Raw genomic sequence first — 15,744 nt, 5'->3', positions numbered from 1 at the left:
GTGACCCACATCAGCCACCTTCCCAAAACGCTGAGGGACTTTCACCTGACTTTCCTGGGATTTAACTTGGAGCTACAGGTGATTTCATGGGCAGTGTACATAACCTTGACATTTCAGCAGTAACCATGTCAAATTATGACTAACAGGAGATACTCATTAGCTGCTTTGAGTTATTTTTCTAAAAAAATAAATTAAAAAAATCAGACAATGATTCTTGTTTGCTGGGAGTTTACAGAGGGCCCAGAGCATGTAGGGTCTAGCCACCACATCTAACAAAGGAAAAAACAAAACTCAAGATGGCAAACATTTCTTTTCAATTTCTATGTCCACTTCATATCATTCCCTATCAAAAGCCACACCTCTAATCTGTGACTTAATTAGTGACTCTGATGAAAAGCAGCACAGGCAAGGCCAGCTGCAGCTTCCAGGCCATGTGTCCAATGTTAGAGAGACAGCAGAAAGCTGCTTGGTAGCTTCTTTTAAAATTACTATTCTTAAATTAGAGAAGGGATACATAAGAGATCCATGAGTATCGCCATCCTTTCCTAAGTGAATGCGTTTTATCTAAAGAAGCTCTGGGAACACTAATTCTTCTTGAGGTGTTACAAACCCCAGTAATTTCTTCAGCATTTCTTCTGATGGTGTTTGACACTCAGGGTTTCCAGAAGATGAGACACACACTGCTTGGTGGCCTACCCACAGCACTTTGTGGTCAGGGCTCTACACTTTAATTGTTCCAAATGAAGTGGAACATGTTTGTACCTAATTAAGTGAAGCATGCTAAGCTGTTCCATCTTGTTTCATCTCTCACTGCAACTTGGCAAAAGCAGAAGCCACCACAAAGACACCTTATACTTGAGTTCTCTCCTTACCAATACCACACAGCTAGTAGAATTTTCATATTTTAAAAATATTGGCTTTCCATTCTGATGCTTAGTGTATATAACCTAAATACTTTATTTTGGCAGACATGGCTAGTCATTCACTAATGCAATGCATATGTTTGTGACTACCCATCCTCCCATGGAAACCTTCATGTTGCTTAAGTATTTTTTGACCTTGGGCTCAAGACCTGCCCAAGGACTGCAAAGATGCAGTCCTCACTACTGCATACGCATGCTGGCTTCTTGGTATTTTACACCAACAACTGTCCAGTCTTATTACGCAATATCACAAGATGGATCCGGCCCTCTCTTTAAGTATCCAAAACACCACAGGAATTTGTGAAGATTCATAAGCTGTCTTCATTAGAAACTATTATCACTCTATAAGGATTACGACCAATTTAAGAAGGACTTGATTCTACCAAAGAATCAAGTTTTGAAAGCTAGAGTCAGTGTGACGTTAATAAAACTGGAAGTAAAAAATGACTCAAGAGCCCACATTAAAGGATAACATTAAGCAATAAGAACTTAACATTAAAAGCCATTTTTTTTTAAAAAAAAAGTGGTTACAAATAATTAAAAGCAGCAAGGCAGTAGCAGACGGAAGCTGTGGTTCAACCTCCAGTCTACTGCCAGAACAAGCACTCTCGAGTTTGTGATAGCACCATCAGCTCCGTAGGTTCCTTCAGATGCCAGCTTTCCCAGCAGCTGAAGCATAACCTGTGCTTTGATTGGAAAGGTTTGACCGAGACATAGTTGAAATGATTCGGTAACGTACCTAGGAGAATACAGAAGTCACTCCTCAGCTGACACGCACCAGGAGTGACTCTGTGATAGATGTGCTTTATTCACAGGAGTCATTGCTGCTAACAGCCATCTCCACAAAAAAAACCCACCCCAAAACAAACAAAAAAACCCACCCCAAAACAAACAAAAAAACCCACCCCAAAACAAACAAACCCCAGGCTGACATGTTTCACCCTTTTTCTCTAAGTTTCTGTTAGCCAGATATTTAAAATAGTAGCAAAGTGTGCACTGTTCACAATGCCTTTGCTCCCCATCACACTGACTGAATCACACAAGCTCCTGTTGACTCAGAGCCCAGAGGCAGGATTTCTTAGGAACTCTAAGTAGCTTTCAGGAAGAGAACCTACACAGCTCATGACATCATTTATTCTTTACATGGATTTTGGGGTACACTTTGAGAAGTGAGAATGCTGTGAGGCATTCTCAAAACAGGCTTGAAACACGGGAGCCTGAGTGAGAAGAGTTTCTGGTCCTGCGTTATCTTACCACTTAAGGCATCTGCCGCATCTCCAGTGTGAACTGGAAGTCATGAGACCTCAACCACAGAGCTCTGCTTTGTCCATTTAGCGTATGTGTTACTCCCATGACATGTTTCCTATGTGTTCATTACATGACAAGGTTTATCCTCAATATTTTTCCACAGAATGCAGCAATCCCTTAGATCTAGGTCATGCCCAGTTATATAGAGAGAGTAGGGTATGAAAGGACTGGTTTAAAAGCCACTTTTTCTTATCCAAAATTGTTAACTTGTAAATTTGAACATGTGTTGGAGTTTAAGCATGCACAACCTACTCAGATTTACCAGCATCTAAGGTATAAAAGGCAAACCATATCAGCAGGAGAGCGCCAGCAAAAAGCTCTTTCAGTCCAAGGCTAAGCATCACCTTCCCAAGAGAACGGGCATGTGCACATAAACACTTTTAAATAAAACACATACTTTCCTCTTGCATGAGGAAGCACTGAGGAGCACTGTTAATTCCTCAACCGTAATTTCCAAGTGATATTCAAGGCTTGCCCACCAGTGCTGTGGGGTAATCCACTCTAGGAAGCAAGCAACACAGGACAAAGCAAGAAATTGTCTATTACAGCAAAACAGAAAAGCATGAGGAGGAAAGTTTCCGACCATCCACAGAACCGCTGCTTCCAGGAAAAGCAATCCTTCCTGCCTCAGAGCTATACGGCTCTCACTGTATAGCTGATAAATATAAATGACCACCACTATCTTTGATTTAGCTTCAATTTCAAAACCAGATTTCCTTTAATCCAATGCTTACAGGCCAGCTAGAACAAAGCAAAAACAAACCCCCATTAGAGACACATTTGTTGCCTGCATATTGCATCATGACTGACTTGGCCTCATTCTACACCCATCAGCATACTCTGGGTCTGTCAGCCTTTGGTTTACAGCCAGAGTGAAGATGGGCTGTTCTTAGAGCTCAGTCATGTCCAGCTGCTGTAGTTCAGCCCCGACTGGGACCAGACTACACAGTCTCTCACTCCCTCTGACGCGTGGATCAAACTCTACAGCTCGGAAAGAGTTTAGCAGACCACTAATTCCCTGTATCACCTCCACCCTCTGAGAGAATAGGGAGAGATAATATAAGGAAAAAAATAAAAGGCTTGAGGTTTGAGATAAGGACAGGGAGAAAATCCTTAAAGTTACCATTATGGGCAAAACAGACTCGACTTGGGGAAAACTATTCATTTATTGCTAAAACCAAAGCAGGATAATGAGACAGAGAATGAGATAACCTCCCCCTACCCCTCCCTCTTCCCAGGCTTAACATTATCTCTACCACCTTCCCCGCCTCGAGCAGCACAGAGGGGAAGAAGGAATGGGGGTTGCAGTCAGTTCATCATGCGTTGTTTTACGCCGCTGCTTCATTGTCAGGGGAAGAACTCCTCGGATTCATAGAATCATAGAATGGTTAGGGTTGGAAGGGACCTTCAAAGGCCATCTGCAAGGAGCAGGGACATCCTGCAAGGAGCAGGGACATCCCTGACTAGGTCAGGTTGCTCAGAGCCTCCTCCAGCCTGGCCTTGAACGTTTCCAGAGATGGGGCCTCCACCACCTTTCTGGGCAACCTGTTCCAGTGTTCTATAACTCGCATCGTAAAAAACTTTTTCCTAATTTCTAATCTAAATCTACCCCCCTCTATTTTAAAACCATTACCTCTCGTCCTATCGCAACAGGCCCTACTAAACAGCCTTTCCCCATCTTTCTTGTAGGCCCCCTTGAGGTACTGGAAGACCGCTATCAGGTCTCCCCGGAGCCTCCTCTTCTCCAGGCTGAACAGCCCCAACTCTCTCAGCCTGTCCTCATTCCTCACCTGCTCCATTGTGGGGTCCCACCCATACGCTACAGTCCTTTGTGAAACTGCTCCAACACGGGTATTTTTCTTCCATGGGGTGCAGTCCCTCTAGAACAGGTGCCCCAGCAGGCCCTCCATGGGTTACAGCCTCCCTCAGGCAGCCACCTGCCCCGACATGGGGTCCTCCACAGGCTGCAGGTGGATCTCTGCTTCTCCGTGGACCTCCATGGGCTGCAGGGGGACAGCCAGCCTCACCATGGTCATCACCACAGGCTGCAGGGGAATTCTGGCCAGGAGCCGCATTACTCCTCCCCCTCCTTCTTCACTGACCTTGGCATCTGCAGATGTTCCTCTCACCAGAAATTCTTCACAACAGGCAGGCAGACCTCTCAGGTTCTCTTCATATCTCATCTCCTCTCCACTTCTCGCAGCTGTGCTGAGTCAGGCCAATATGGCCAGCCAGCAGGAGGCCAGAGGGTGAGGGCCACAACCCCCACGCCTCCCCCTCTTTGCCCCACTCAGCATCTTCACATCTTTTTTTTTTTTCCCCCTCTGTTTTCCCTTTCTTCAATACAGTCTCACAGAGGCACTTTCAGGGAACATTCTGCTACCATTTGGCTCAGCCCTGGCCAGCAGCGGGTCTGCCCTACACCTGGCTGAGTCCACTGAACAAAGGGGAACAACTTCGAGCAGCTTCTTACAGAAGCTACCACCGTAGCCCCCCCCCTCTAAATAAAACCAGAACATCAGCTTCTGCTCATTCTTACTGACAAGAACAGATCAGAGACTACCAGGGAAAGCACACTTCCAACAAGTGATGTATCAAGAGGAAGACCAGTAAATACAAAATCCCACATGCAAAAAACATCCCACCCCACAAGCAAACCTCACATTCGATTGCTTTTTAAATAACAGTGCTGTTATGAAGCAGAGTCTTGAGACACTCAAGTGCTGGGGAGGTCTCATCTGACAAGAGAGGCAGACACTGGACAGCTGGTGAACCTGGCACTTGGCTGCAGGCACTGCTACTATGCTTGCTTTAAATAAGTTAGGAGGAAAGGAACACTAAGGGGCAAACTTCAGGCTGAAGACTCTGTTTTGAAATGGCACATGACTATTTAACGTCTTCTTTTAATGGCTTTTTATATCCTTCACAAACCTTAGCTTAGTACCAAGAGGTAATTTCACACAGCCATTCTCACAGAAAGCTACCACTTCTGAGGATCCCCCAAGTCAAGGCGTGAACTGATGCCTGCTGGAAACTTTTCTAGCAGTTTTACCTGGCCATGATTCCTGAACTTTCAAAGCACCACTCAGCTTTCAGCTTCCCTCCCCTCACCCCTCCTTTTCTTATTTTAAATAGACAAACGCATCTAGGCTGACAAACAACTTTAAGAACTCCTTATTATGGCCCAAAGGACCCCAAGTTTAGTCCTGGACTGAAATTTAAAGACTAGTCCTTCTCAAAGAATTTAAGCTGTAAGTTTAATTTTGAAAGGAAAAATGCCAGTAAATTAAAGACAAAGTGTTCAGATTTATTTGGAAATTCACAGTTTCTAATGGCACTACAGCTCTGTAGTTACATACTCTTGTTCCACAACATTGTATGCTGCACTCAGGAGGTATGCATTTTCCTCACCCAGGTTTGAAACCTTTCCAAATTCATGTTCAACACATCTGTTTCATGTGCTCTGACTGGCTAATTGTGCAGATCAACTCCAAAAGTACATCACCTTAAAGTATTCATAAACTAACAAGAAAGCAGCAAAAAAACCAAAGGCTTTAAATAAGTCACATTGCATACAATACCCAGGAAAGGCATTAGATCTGTTAAAAAGGGGACCACTAAAAGTGCTCAATAAGTTAACTTATCTTTTACATGAACCTGTAACACCTGTCAAAAGGAATAACCTTTTGTTCCACTCACTCAGATACACACTCAACATTTTAGCAATCACACATCCTATAGTATCCAAATATACAATCACAGTTAAAATAAAAAAAAACCAAACAAAAACACTTGGATATGAAAATACGAACCATACAAACACTGCACATTTGTTAGCCAATACAAAAGCAAACATTATGAAAATACCCACTTTGAACCAGCCTGACTGGTCAGACTTCAAGGGTTTGCAAACTCAACACTTCCAGAGCTGGCTCGGGGAACAGCCCAGCTGCACCAGCTCACCCTCACTTCTTCAGCTGAGCTTCTTCCCCGACCTCTCAACACAGAAACAGTGAGCATTCCCCATACACTTCCTTCAGAGAACTACAGCAGGCAATTTAGGTAACAAATGCGTTCATCAGCCCAAGGTCCCATCTTACACAGGAAATCCTAAAGAGGATTTATTTAGTACATCAGACTACAGCTCTGATTTGTAACTGAAGGTGGAAATAAACATGATTACTATTCCTAGTGAGATATTTTCCTCATTCAAGTTTGCAAAACCAGAATCCAGTCAGGCAAGTCCACCTCTTAGTATTTTTACAGTATCCAGTCCACATTACTGAGTCCAGCTGAAGGCCAACACCTGTCCCTTTACAGCACTGTAGTGTTGCATCTTCAAAAAAAGCTAGAGAAATTACAAAATAAATCAAATGACAAACAATTGTATCTCCCCTCTTCCAGTGGCATTATAAATAGACAAAAGGCACATAAATATGGGAAGGTGCAGGAAATAGGAACAAAGCTAAAGGAAGAGGATTAGGCTTTTATCCCTATTCCACCCAACAAACTGGGTTTCAAAAAATCTCTGCCCCAGGAACTGTGAAAAAAAAAAAAAACCTTTATAAAATGAACCCTGCCCTCCCTCCCCACAAGCTGTTCTCAGCCATGTAAAGCTGCAGCTTATAGCCAAGATTGACACAATCCCATCTATTTTAACAGGCAGAAACCAAATTTCTGAATACTTTCCAATTAGTTGAGCTCTTCGTCTCCCACTATCCTCCCACAGAATACCACAGACTGTTCTCAAATGAACAAACACTCTCCTGTTTGAGAAGTTCAGCTAGCTTTAGATGTGTCCAGAAACTGCCGTGACACCAAGTGTTCCCACTGTTATATCTTTGTTTCCTTTGATTATGTCTTGCAGGCTTGGCATTGACCCTGACTTAGTCTGTATTAGAGTTTTTATGAGCTTCCCTTGGTCTGAAACTTTAGACCGTCTTCGTTTTATAGCCCTCTTCTCAGTTTTTGTCTTTTGGGTCTGTCCATTGCACAGACTCGTACATGCTGAAATGCCACAAAAATAGGACTCCTCAGACTGCGATGATGTTTCGGAGCTTCCTTCAGATGGAGGACCCTTATACGAAGAGTGATCAACTTCCCCAATGTTAGAGAAGTCCCTCTGGTTCGTAAACAGCTTCCTTCCTTTAATTTCCCCATTGGCTACTGGATGCAGAGGCTCTGTTGTTGGCTTAATAGTCTCTATTTTTTCACTTTTGTATTTACAACGCTTTTTCTGAAACCACAAGTAAAAAGAGGAACAGTTAGGTTCTGGAAGGCTAGCAGAGCATAAAAACCAAGCCTAGGAACCGGCACAAGGGAGAGCAGCTGAGACATGCACCACCTGCAGGCAGAAACAGACTTGGCTCAGCCTGCCCAACCCACAGCCACCGTACCTTCTTCTCTGGGGAAAACTTCAGGGGTTCTACGATGTACAGGTCCTCTGGATCCACTGTAAGAGAGGGAACATAACTTTAGTAGCCCTGACACTGCCAGCACTAGAACACCACAGACAGCAGCATGACAAAATATACACTTATCACACACGTTCCTGCTCCTGTTACAAGTTAATGGAGGCACAACACGTGAATGCTGAAAGTGAAGTTAACACACTGAAGAACTCCCCTATGCTGCCGTGGCAGCTGTCAGTGATATACACTGGACCTCCTGATAGATTAGGCCATAGAAGAGGTGCAGAGAACATCCTTTGGGGAAAAGGAGCAACAGTCAGCAAGAGTTAGCTTCTACAAACAGAAGTTGTTACCAATATAATGGTAATTAATAATGGTATGTAATTAATATAATGGTGTTAAGTGTGCAGCCTGCCCACAACAGGACAGATACTAGAAGCATGTGTACCTATCAAAGACACAGATGACATGAGACGCGCCTGGCATTCCTTTATCAGGGCTTTGTAAATTATTCTTCCAAGCCAAAGCAGGAGAGAATTCAGAAAAAGCATGGTTTTGCAAAAAAAAAAAAAAAAAAATCTATACCTTAGCTAGTCTCTATTGTAACATGTTCTCAATTCACCTTACAAGTTTTCATGCAGTTTTATTCACAGTACAAAAACCCATGAAACAAGTTTGCTGCACTCAGAAAACCAGTGTCAGTTGTACACTTGGTAGCTACTATGATCTGCAATGCTTTCTGTTTTGCACAATGATGATAGCCTAAGAAATCAAAATTCAGCTGTCCCAAATACATGAATACTGAAAAGATCAGATCATTTCTCATACCCAAGCCAAGAGAAATAGTCTAAATTTTCTTACTATGTTTGATAAATTTGGATCCTAAACATCTGCCAATTTTCAAAGACAGGCTATCAGGACTTCTGAAAAGTAGGGCATTCAGACTTGCCACATCTGCCACTAAAAAAATAAACGCCACTTTCTGCAAGCTTCACAGCTTTGTAGACCTGAATGCCTGCATGGATTGCTATTGCTACTAAGCCCAAGAAAACATCTGTAGAGCAAAAACAACAGCAAAGACTACATTTAATGTTTTTGCGTAATTTAGCACAGTTCTGAGAGTGTCTGGTAATTTGTTCATGAGCCACCTTAAACTACAGAATGTATACATGAACTATTATAATCCAGCGTACTTCAACATTAACCTGCGATTCCATTTTCATCCACTCGCAGTAACAAACACATCGTATAGCACTAAGAGTAACACTAGAGACCAGATGTACAATATGTGAATAATACCTTCTTTACCAGCTAGCTGAAAAGACTGCGATCTGACCAGTGGAAGAGAAGTTCTTCTTTTCAAATTCATATCATCATAGGAGGAAAAACACCTAGGAAAAAATCCACAAAGCTTTTTAAACACATTTTTCATTAAGAAACATCTTTGGCAGAAGGACAGAATTATTTGCTGAGGTGCCCAAGAAAGCCTGGCAAACAGAGTACCGTATTTGCAACAAGCTATCAAGGCACGTTAAGTGCAGTAGCCCCAAAATATTCCTAGGAAAGCATTACTACAGAGCAGCAGTGGCTCTTTGCTATCAATTCTGAGCTGGCAAAAAGAAGACTCTGGATTAAAGCAGATGTGTCAGTCCCAACAGATTCAGGAAATATCAATAAATCCTGCAAGAACAATTATGTTTCAAATATAAATACATTACCTTTTGGGGCTAGGGTAGTGATTACTTTTGGGAATTTTTGAGAGGTAATCTTCACAGAACTGAGAATTGCCTCTGCACCGCTGCACACAAAGCACCAAGCCCAGAATGACACAGAGAAGCAGAGAAATCACAAGGTAGGTCTGCCGATCAGAAACCTGGAAGAATGATACAGTTAAAGAATAATTTAATGATACTATTATTCTCATCTTTTAAACATTAAAATCTTCAAAAAACACAACTGACATGTTCTCAAGTCACTTTCCTTCCATTTCATTGAATACTTGTTCAAATTTGAGGTTTTTTTTCAGAGGTTCAATGCGGCTTATCAGCTACATAGCATTAAAGGACTGAAGGCTGAAAACCACTAGCTGGTAACACAGAACAAGACTTCAACTATGGCATTACTGTAACTTAAAGAAGCAGCCACCCCTTGCAAAGAGCATTCAAACCTATCTGAAAGTAATATACTTTCCATAAGAAAGTGTACTAAGGAAGTAACTTGTTTTACAGTTGAGATGGATGTAATACTATCTCAATTTTATGTGATACTTTTCATCAGTTGACATTGCAGTACTTCACAGAATAAATACCATTAAGATCACTTGATTCAATGGGTTTCATCTTTCTGAACACTCTTCCATTTCACAGCCTAGCAGAAAGATTTTTTCCAAGTGTGTTCATTTCCGAAGATTGGGAGACGAAGCTTAAATCCAGGGTATTTCACAGATAATTAAAAAAATGAATTGCACAGCTGTTTTCCTATTAAAATCTATCTTAAACATACTAAGATCCTAGAAGTGATACAAAAAGTTCAGGAAAGACAAGGAACACAACTCCTCATTTCATAACAAGCAAATGCCTCAGACAATAGACTCAGGTGACCAGAACTAAGTTCAGGGACAGCCATGTGTTCAAATTCCAGGATACTCATCTAACATACCCTTATGATCACCACTGTCAAATCCTGCTTAAAACCACAGCACTCGAACAGGAGCTTAGCCAGACAGGCAAAGAGTCTCATTATGTGTTAGAAACCAGCCCACGAGATATCTTTGGCAACATGCACAAAAAAAAAAGTCATTTTTATGGTACCGCTTGAAATTCCAGGCTGGAGAACATAAACATTTGAGAGAACATGTTCCTAGTATTGTTGCCAAGATGCCCCTAAAATAGCCAGAGAAGAAAGGAGAAGGGTTTCTTAGCCATGTGAGTCTCCCATTCAGGAGTCAAGAGTGCAACCCTAAACATACTCATCTGTTACTACACCCCAGTTCTAACAGCAGCCAGTACCCTGAACTTCCTACAAGACTCTTAAATATTTAAGTGGACAATACAAGCGCTGGACACTGCAAAGTATCCCATTTTACTGAGCCTACTTAACAAAGCCATGCAATATAACTGGGTATATAACACAGCAAGTGCCACAAAACTCCTGGAAGCATGAACTTTACCATTCCCTCTGACACATGTCAAATGTTCTAGATGTGCAACAAATCTTACTATTGTCATTTCAAAGTCAGTGGCTAGTTTTCTAGTTTCATTAAGAATCATTTAACAGAACAGTATCTATCCCAACGCACCAAAGGAAGGCTGAAATATTAAGTTATTCTAAGTTTTATCTTTGTCATTAGCTCAGACTACAATCATGGGACTAGCAGGGCTGTAGTAGAAATTATTACCAATCTTGCTGTGCGCAAGACAGCTCGAGCTACTCAGACTTCCCTCCCCTCCTTTGGCCAGCTGCTAAAGTAGGCTGAAAGCAACACTACAGACAACTTCTCAGATGAAAAGCTTCATTTACAGACTCCAGGTCTCTTCAAATTGAGATATGTTTATGCATCTGTTTTCTTTGAGTTCTTGTGCCATATTGTGGAATTACATTACCTCACGTTTTAATTCCGCCACAGTTGTTGACAGATTGGAAACCACCTGCGTCATGTTGGTGAGCTGTGCTTGTAACAGCTGGATTGCTTCTGTTTGCCGCTGATCCTGTGTTAGAGAGAGTCACAGCCATGCTATTCATTTGTCAAGCTCCCACTATCATATACTCTCAGATGCACCATGGTAACGTTCTATCTGACATAGTCAGGCATTTTGTAGCAACATGACCTATTCAGCATTGTTTCAGCACAACTTCCATCTGACATCTGAAGCTGCTTAAACAGCATTGGTCATACACACACTGAAAAACCCCAACATTTTTACCTATCAGCGTTCTGTAACTTTATGCCAAGTACATTTTATTACAGTGGCTTCTGCTGTCTTCATTAAAGGCAGATTAAGTAGCCAGCTCCATGCAATGACTATCAGGGAGCTGAGTACTGTCAGTCATGTGACAAAATACACCTGCAGATGACCAGGCAGAGCTAAAGTCTCAGGGCTGACACATAGCTTCTGCTCTGGGATCAGGGCACCAGCCATTTAATGACAGAAGCCTAAGCCGGCCAGGAATGAGTCCCTTGCAGCTATCATCTCCTTCCTGGAAAGAGCCCTAACAGGATTCTTACTCCTACGAGAAATAAAAGTGAGCAAAATATTGGAGAGGTTAACCAAGAGAAGCACCTCAGATTGATCAGCATTTGACACTGTTAAAAAAAATAAGCAGAAAAGAGCATGCATACAATCTGAGGGAAGTTGCAGTTATCTTCATTGCTGATAGATGAGCAAACTACATGCCTGGGACTGCACTTCAGAAATTTTCAGACAGTTTGGGATTAAGCCTGCTATGCCACATTCACAGTTGCTTTAGTGATTACTCAGCACTGCTGGTAGCACTGTATTGCACAGTTGCTCAGGACAGCCTCAATGGCAGAGAAAACCTCTCCTTCAGCTCCCACTTCCTTGAATCACATTTTAAACAATGAATGAAAGCTTTTGTTACATGCATTAACTACCCTTTCAAATGCAAATTTGGCATAAGCCACTACTATACCCCCTCTCCCTTTCTAGAAGTTAGGTCTCTTCAGCAATATCAGGGCAATTGTCTATCAAAAACTTTAAATCAGAGATTGAAAACAAACCAAGTTCAAAAGAAAAAAGTGGGTTTCAGTGCAGCTACAACCAAAAAACACAGGTTGGAAATTACCTTGATAAAGGTCTTTGTCAATGAAAAAGTTAAGAGTATTAGCCATTATCACCTGACAAATGATTCTTTTCTTCAAATACAAAAAGCAGGAAACAGAGCTGAAAGTAGCTTTATTCTAAAAAACTGGGAATATATCTAAATTTTATTACAGAGAAAAAAATTGGGAAGCATGAAATGAAGTTGCTTTTAAAAGGCAGATACACAGCTAATAAAAATCTTCAACTGAAAGAATTTCTGCACCTCCTTGCAACTCCTCCTTAAAGGAAAACTTTCCTAAGTAGAAAAACGCTTAAGTACTCCAACAAACCATACCTGCTCTTCTGCTATTCTTGAGGTGTTCTGAAGTTTTATTATTGTTTTATTGAAAGCCTTCTGCATTTCTTCCATTTGCTTTCGGTACCTAAAACAAAGAGTGTAAAGGTCTGAAATGCTAGTTCATAAAACTCCTCAGCACTAGACTGTCTTCAGAAAAATACCACTGTGCCAGAGGAAAGCTTCTCTTTGCCCAAGTTTTATTTAAACGTCAAGCAGTATTTAAAGTTTCAGACATAAAACAGGGATGTGTCTCTTTCTAGGTTTTTTGGTGGGGTGGTTTTTTTTCCCCAAGGTTGAATTCAAATCTATTTCAACACCTTAGAGCTTCGCACGAATGTAGTGACTGCACAACAGTAAATATAATGAAGAGCCCCTTCCTTGGAACCAATTCTGAAGTGGGTACAATTTCCTGATTCTCCTATGGCTAAGGAGCATCACAGATAAACAGTAATATACATATATCCCTCACAGAAAGTTCTGGGTTCCCTCTCAATGCTCCCTTCCTCAACATGAGTTATTACAGATAACTTTAAGTGGAAACAACCAGTTCAGTCAGGAAGGCATTGTAGGTCTGTGTCACTCAGTGTAACGGCAACAGAAGGATGTGCCACTTTGTTGAAAGGATTATGGACAGGGTTAGCGCTTACATTCTGGCAACACGTTATCCTTTTAAAAAAAACCACAGTAATATTCCTTAAAACAAAATAAATGTGATTGTCTTCGAAAATGCAGAAAGGGAACCCCTGACACAGAGTCTCTGGTAGCTACCTCGGATTAGGTATTTTTCTCAATTTTCCATAAGGCTTTATGCTGTAATTTATGTTATACTCTACTTCTACTGTACTATTTTCCCTACGTGTATGTTCCTTTGTACAGTTGACTTAAATCAAGTTTACATATGGTAGACTCTCACCAGTCTTCCTCAGACTTACCTCTGACTAAGTTCTTCTAAATAACGGCTGCTGAGAGACATGTTTACTTCCAAGGCTTTTATGCGATTATTAAGGCGCATGAAGACAGACTCCTTTTGATTAGATCCATGAATAAGATTTCCGTTAGCATAGCCTAGATCTGTTGAATTCTGCAATTCAGCATAGAAGTCCGTAGCTGTTCTCTGTGGTCCCCCAGAGACCGGAATCGCCATTAAAGCTTCTTCAGTCGCCTGATCATCCTCCTTTGTTTCAGCAGATACAGAAGACTCAACAGGAGGCAAAACAGTTTTCTGCATTTCTGGAGTGCTTTCCTTTCCTTCTCCAGCATCACTGGCTAACATGCCTGCTGTATATTCCGGCTGCAGAACAGTCTCTGTAGGTTTTGAAATCACTGGAGTAGCAATAGTCTCTCTTGTGCTCATCTCCTTCACCTCAGGGACCACACTGGTCTCAGAAGCTACAGGGTTTTCTTCTGCAACAGAGCTCTCTGCCTTTTCTGTTTCTGCACTGATCTCAGGTATATCCACCTGAGGAGTCACCCTTGGTGCTACCTGGCCTGCATCTTCTTTTGCAGGCTCCAACATCATGTCTGTTGTTGGCAATGACTTAACTTCAGAAGTAACTTCTATGAGGACGGATGGAGAGACAGTTTGAGGATGGCTTGGCTCCAGTTCAATCGAATCTGTGGTCTCATTACTGATCTCCTCATGGACTAGACTGCTGAAGTCAACCGCAAGAGCAGACCCAGACGGTCTCTCAACTTTGCCGTCTAATTGCTCAGGCAGAGGCTCATCTATTGACATATGTATAGATTCTGTCAGAACCACCTGAGGCTGCTGAACATCAGCAGAGTAACCTTGTCCTTGTTTACCTCCAGTTTTACTACGCTGCCGATGCATGGCTACTGCAACTGAACACCATTTGAACAGATATTCTGAAAAGGTGGATATACAACATGCCGTTGCCATGTCACAGCAGTATATTTCCGTTTCAAGTTCAAACCATGCTGATGCTTCTTCCTCCTGATCATCACTGGGCAGCAAGGTTACTGTTGACTGGCTTGTATCTTCTTCATACTCTTGTACTAGCTGGACAATAGGACTTTCTTTTGTCAAATCCACAATTAATTGCTCTTTATCTATCTGTGGAATATCTGTAGTAACAAGTCTACAAAGAAAGAGTTAAAGATGCAATGTTACTTCAACAATTTTACATGCCTGCTCTCAAAGACTGGAAAAGTAGGATCTTTTAGAAACTTGGCAAAGATCATTCCAGTGACTGAAGGCCAGGTTCGATACAGTCAGAAATTCTATAAGTTAGTATTTTCTCTGGTGTTTTTCAATCCCAATATGCAAAAAAATTATTTCAACCCTTGCTTCTGAAACAGCAAGCCTTCTCAATCAGATATCGTCCTTTCCCTCAACCCTGAAAAAAAGTCATCAATTAAATATCACTAAGTTGTTACAAAGCAAGCATCTTACTCTTCTGCCGCAATCTTCAGATGCAAGAATCACAACCTTCCCACTGACCTTCCTCAGTCTCTCAACAATCAGAGCACTAGGAAACCATAAAATCACTAAATAGAGCACAAGTCATGTCTTAACATTCAAGAGCTACAGTCTCAGCTCTAAGTAGCCAAATCAATTCTAAACAATTGTAATCAACTGAAAACCCCCACAGAGTATCGATATACAACTCCTCCTCCCAATCTAATTCCATATCTTTGCACACAAATTTTCATTAAGAAAAGTCTAGCAAAAAAATATAAGCTTCTAAACCAGAATTTTTGCCAATACCACTTAACTGAAGTTTCAGCAATACAACTTACATTCCTAATTCATCTCCCTTGCAGGAGACAACCTGCAAAACCTGGAAGAATATTAGCTCAGTTTTCATCCAAGAAATGTGCAACAGCCCAGAAGAGAAAAACACTCTACTTCTTCAAAATAAAGTAATACAAACAATTGAGAAAGTTAGTGACACATTCTGACATGTAATCAAGTGTTAAAACAAGACATATCATAATGGAAATAGCTATAAACAGTAACTAAA

At 41.5% G+C, this 15,744-nt stretch overlaps 1 protein-coding gene across 6 annotated transcripts in view; it reads right to left on the bottom strand.

Annotated features, from left to right (window-relative positions):
- Nucleotides 1–5,517: 5,517 nt before the first annotated feature.
- SUCO (SUN domain containing ossification factor) overlaps nucleotides 5,518–15,744 on the bottom strand; it is a 43,582-nt gene continuing 33,355 nt past the window's right edge. For 5 of the 6 annotated variants that reach the window (XM_086753087.1, XM_086753088.1, XM_086753089.1 and 2 more), the window contains 7 exons: nucleotides 13,693–14,859; nucleotides 12,758–12,845; nucleotides 11,245–11,349; nucleotides 9,361–9,515; nucleotides 8,942–9,033; nucleotides 7,628–7,683; nucleotides 5,518–7,467 (listed from right to left, as the gene is read on the bottom strand). In XM_086753087.1, coding sequence (XP_086609213.1) covers nucleotides 7,021–7,467; nucleotides 7,628–7,683; nucleotides 8,942–9,033; nucleotides 9,361–9,515; nucleotides 11,245–11,349; nucleotides 12,758–12,845; nucleotides 13,693–14,859 — 2,110 coding nt within the window. In that variant the 3' untranslated portion in view covers nucleotides 5,518–7,020. The remainder of the gene's footprint in view (nucleotides 7,468–7,627; nucleotides 7,684–8,941; nucleotides 9,034–9,360; nucleotides 9,516–11,244; nucleotides 11,350–12,757; nucleotides 12,846–13,692; nucleotides 14,860–15,744) is intronic. The other variant, XM_086753091.1, reaches the window with a different exon arrangement.

The sequence above is a fragment of the Chlamydotis macqueenii genome, chromosome 8 (assembly GCF_036417535.1).
Source record: "Chlamydotis macqueenii isolate bChlMac1 chromosome 8, bChlMac1.mat, whole genome shotgun sequence".
Taxonomy (NCBI): Eukaryota; Metazoa; Chordata; class Aves; order Otidiformes; family Otididae; genus Chlamydotis; species Chlamydotis macqueenii.
The sequence above is the reverse complement of the archived record's forward strand: the minus strand, read 5'-3'. Positions and strand labels throughout refer to the sequence as shown.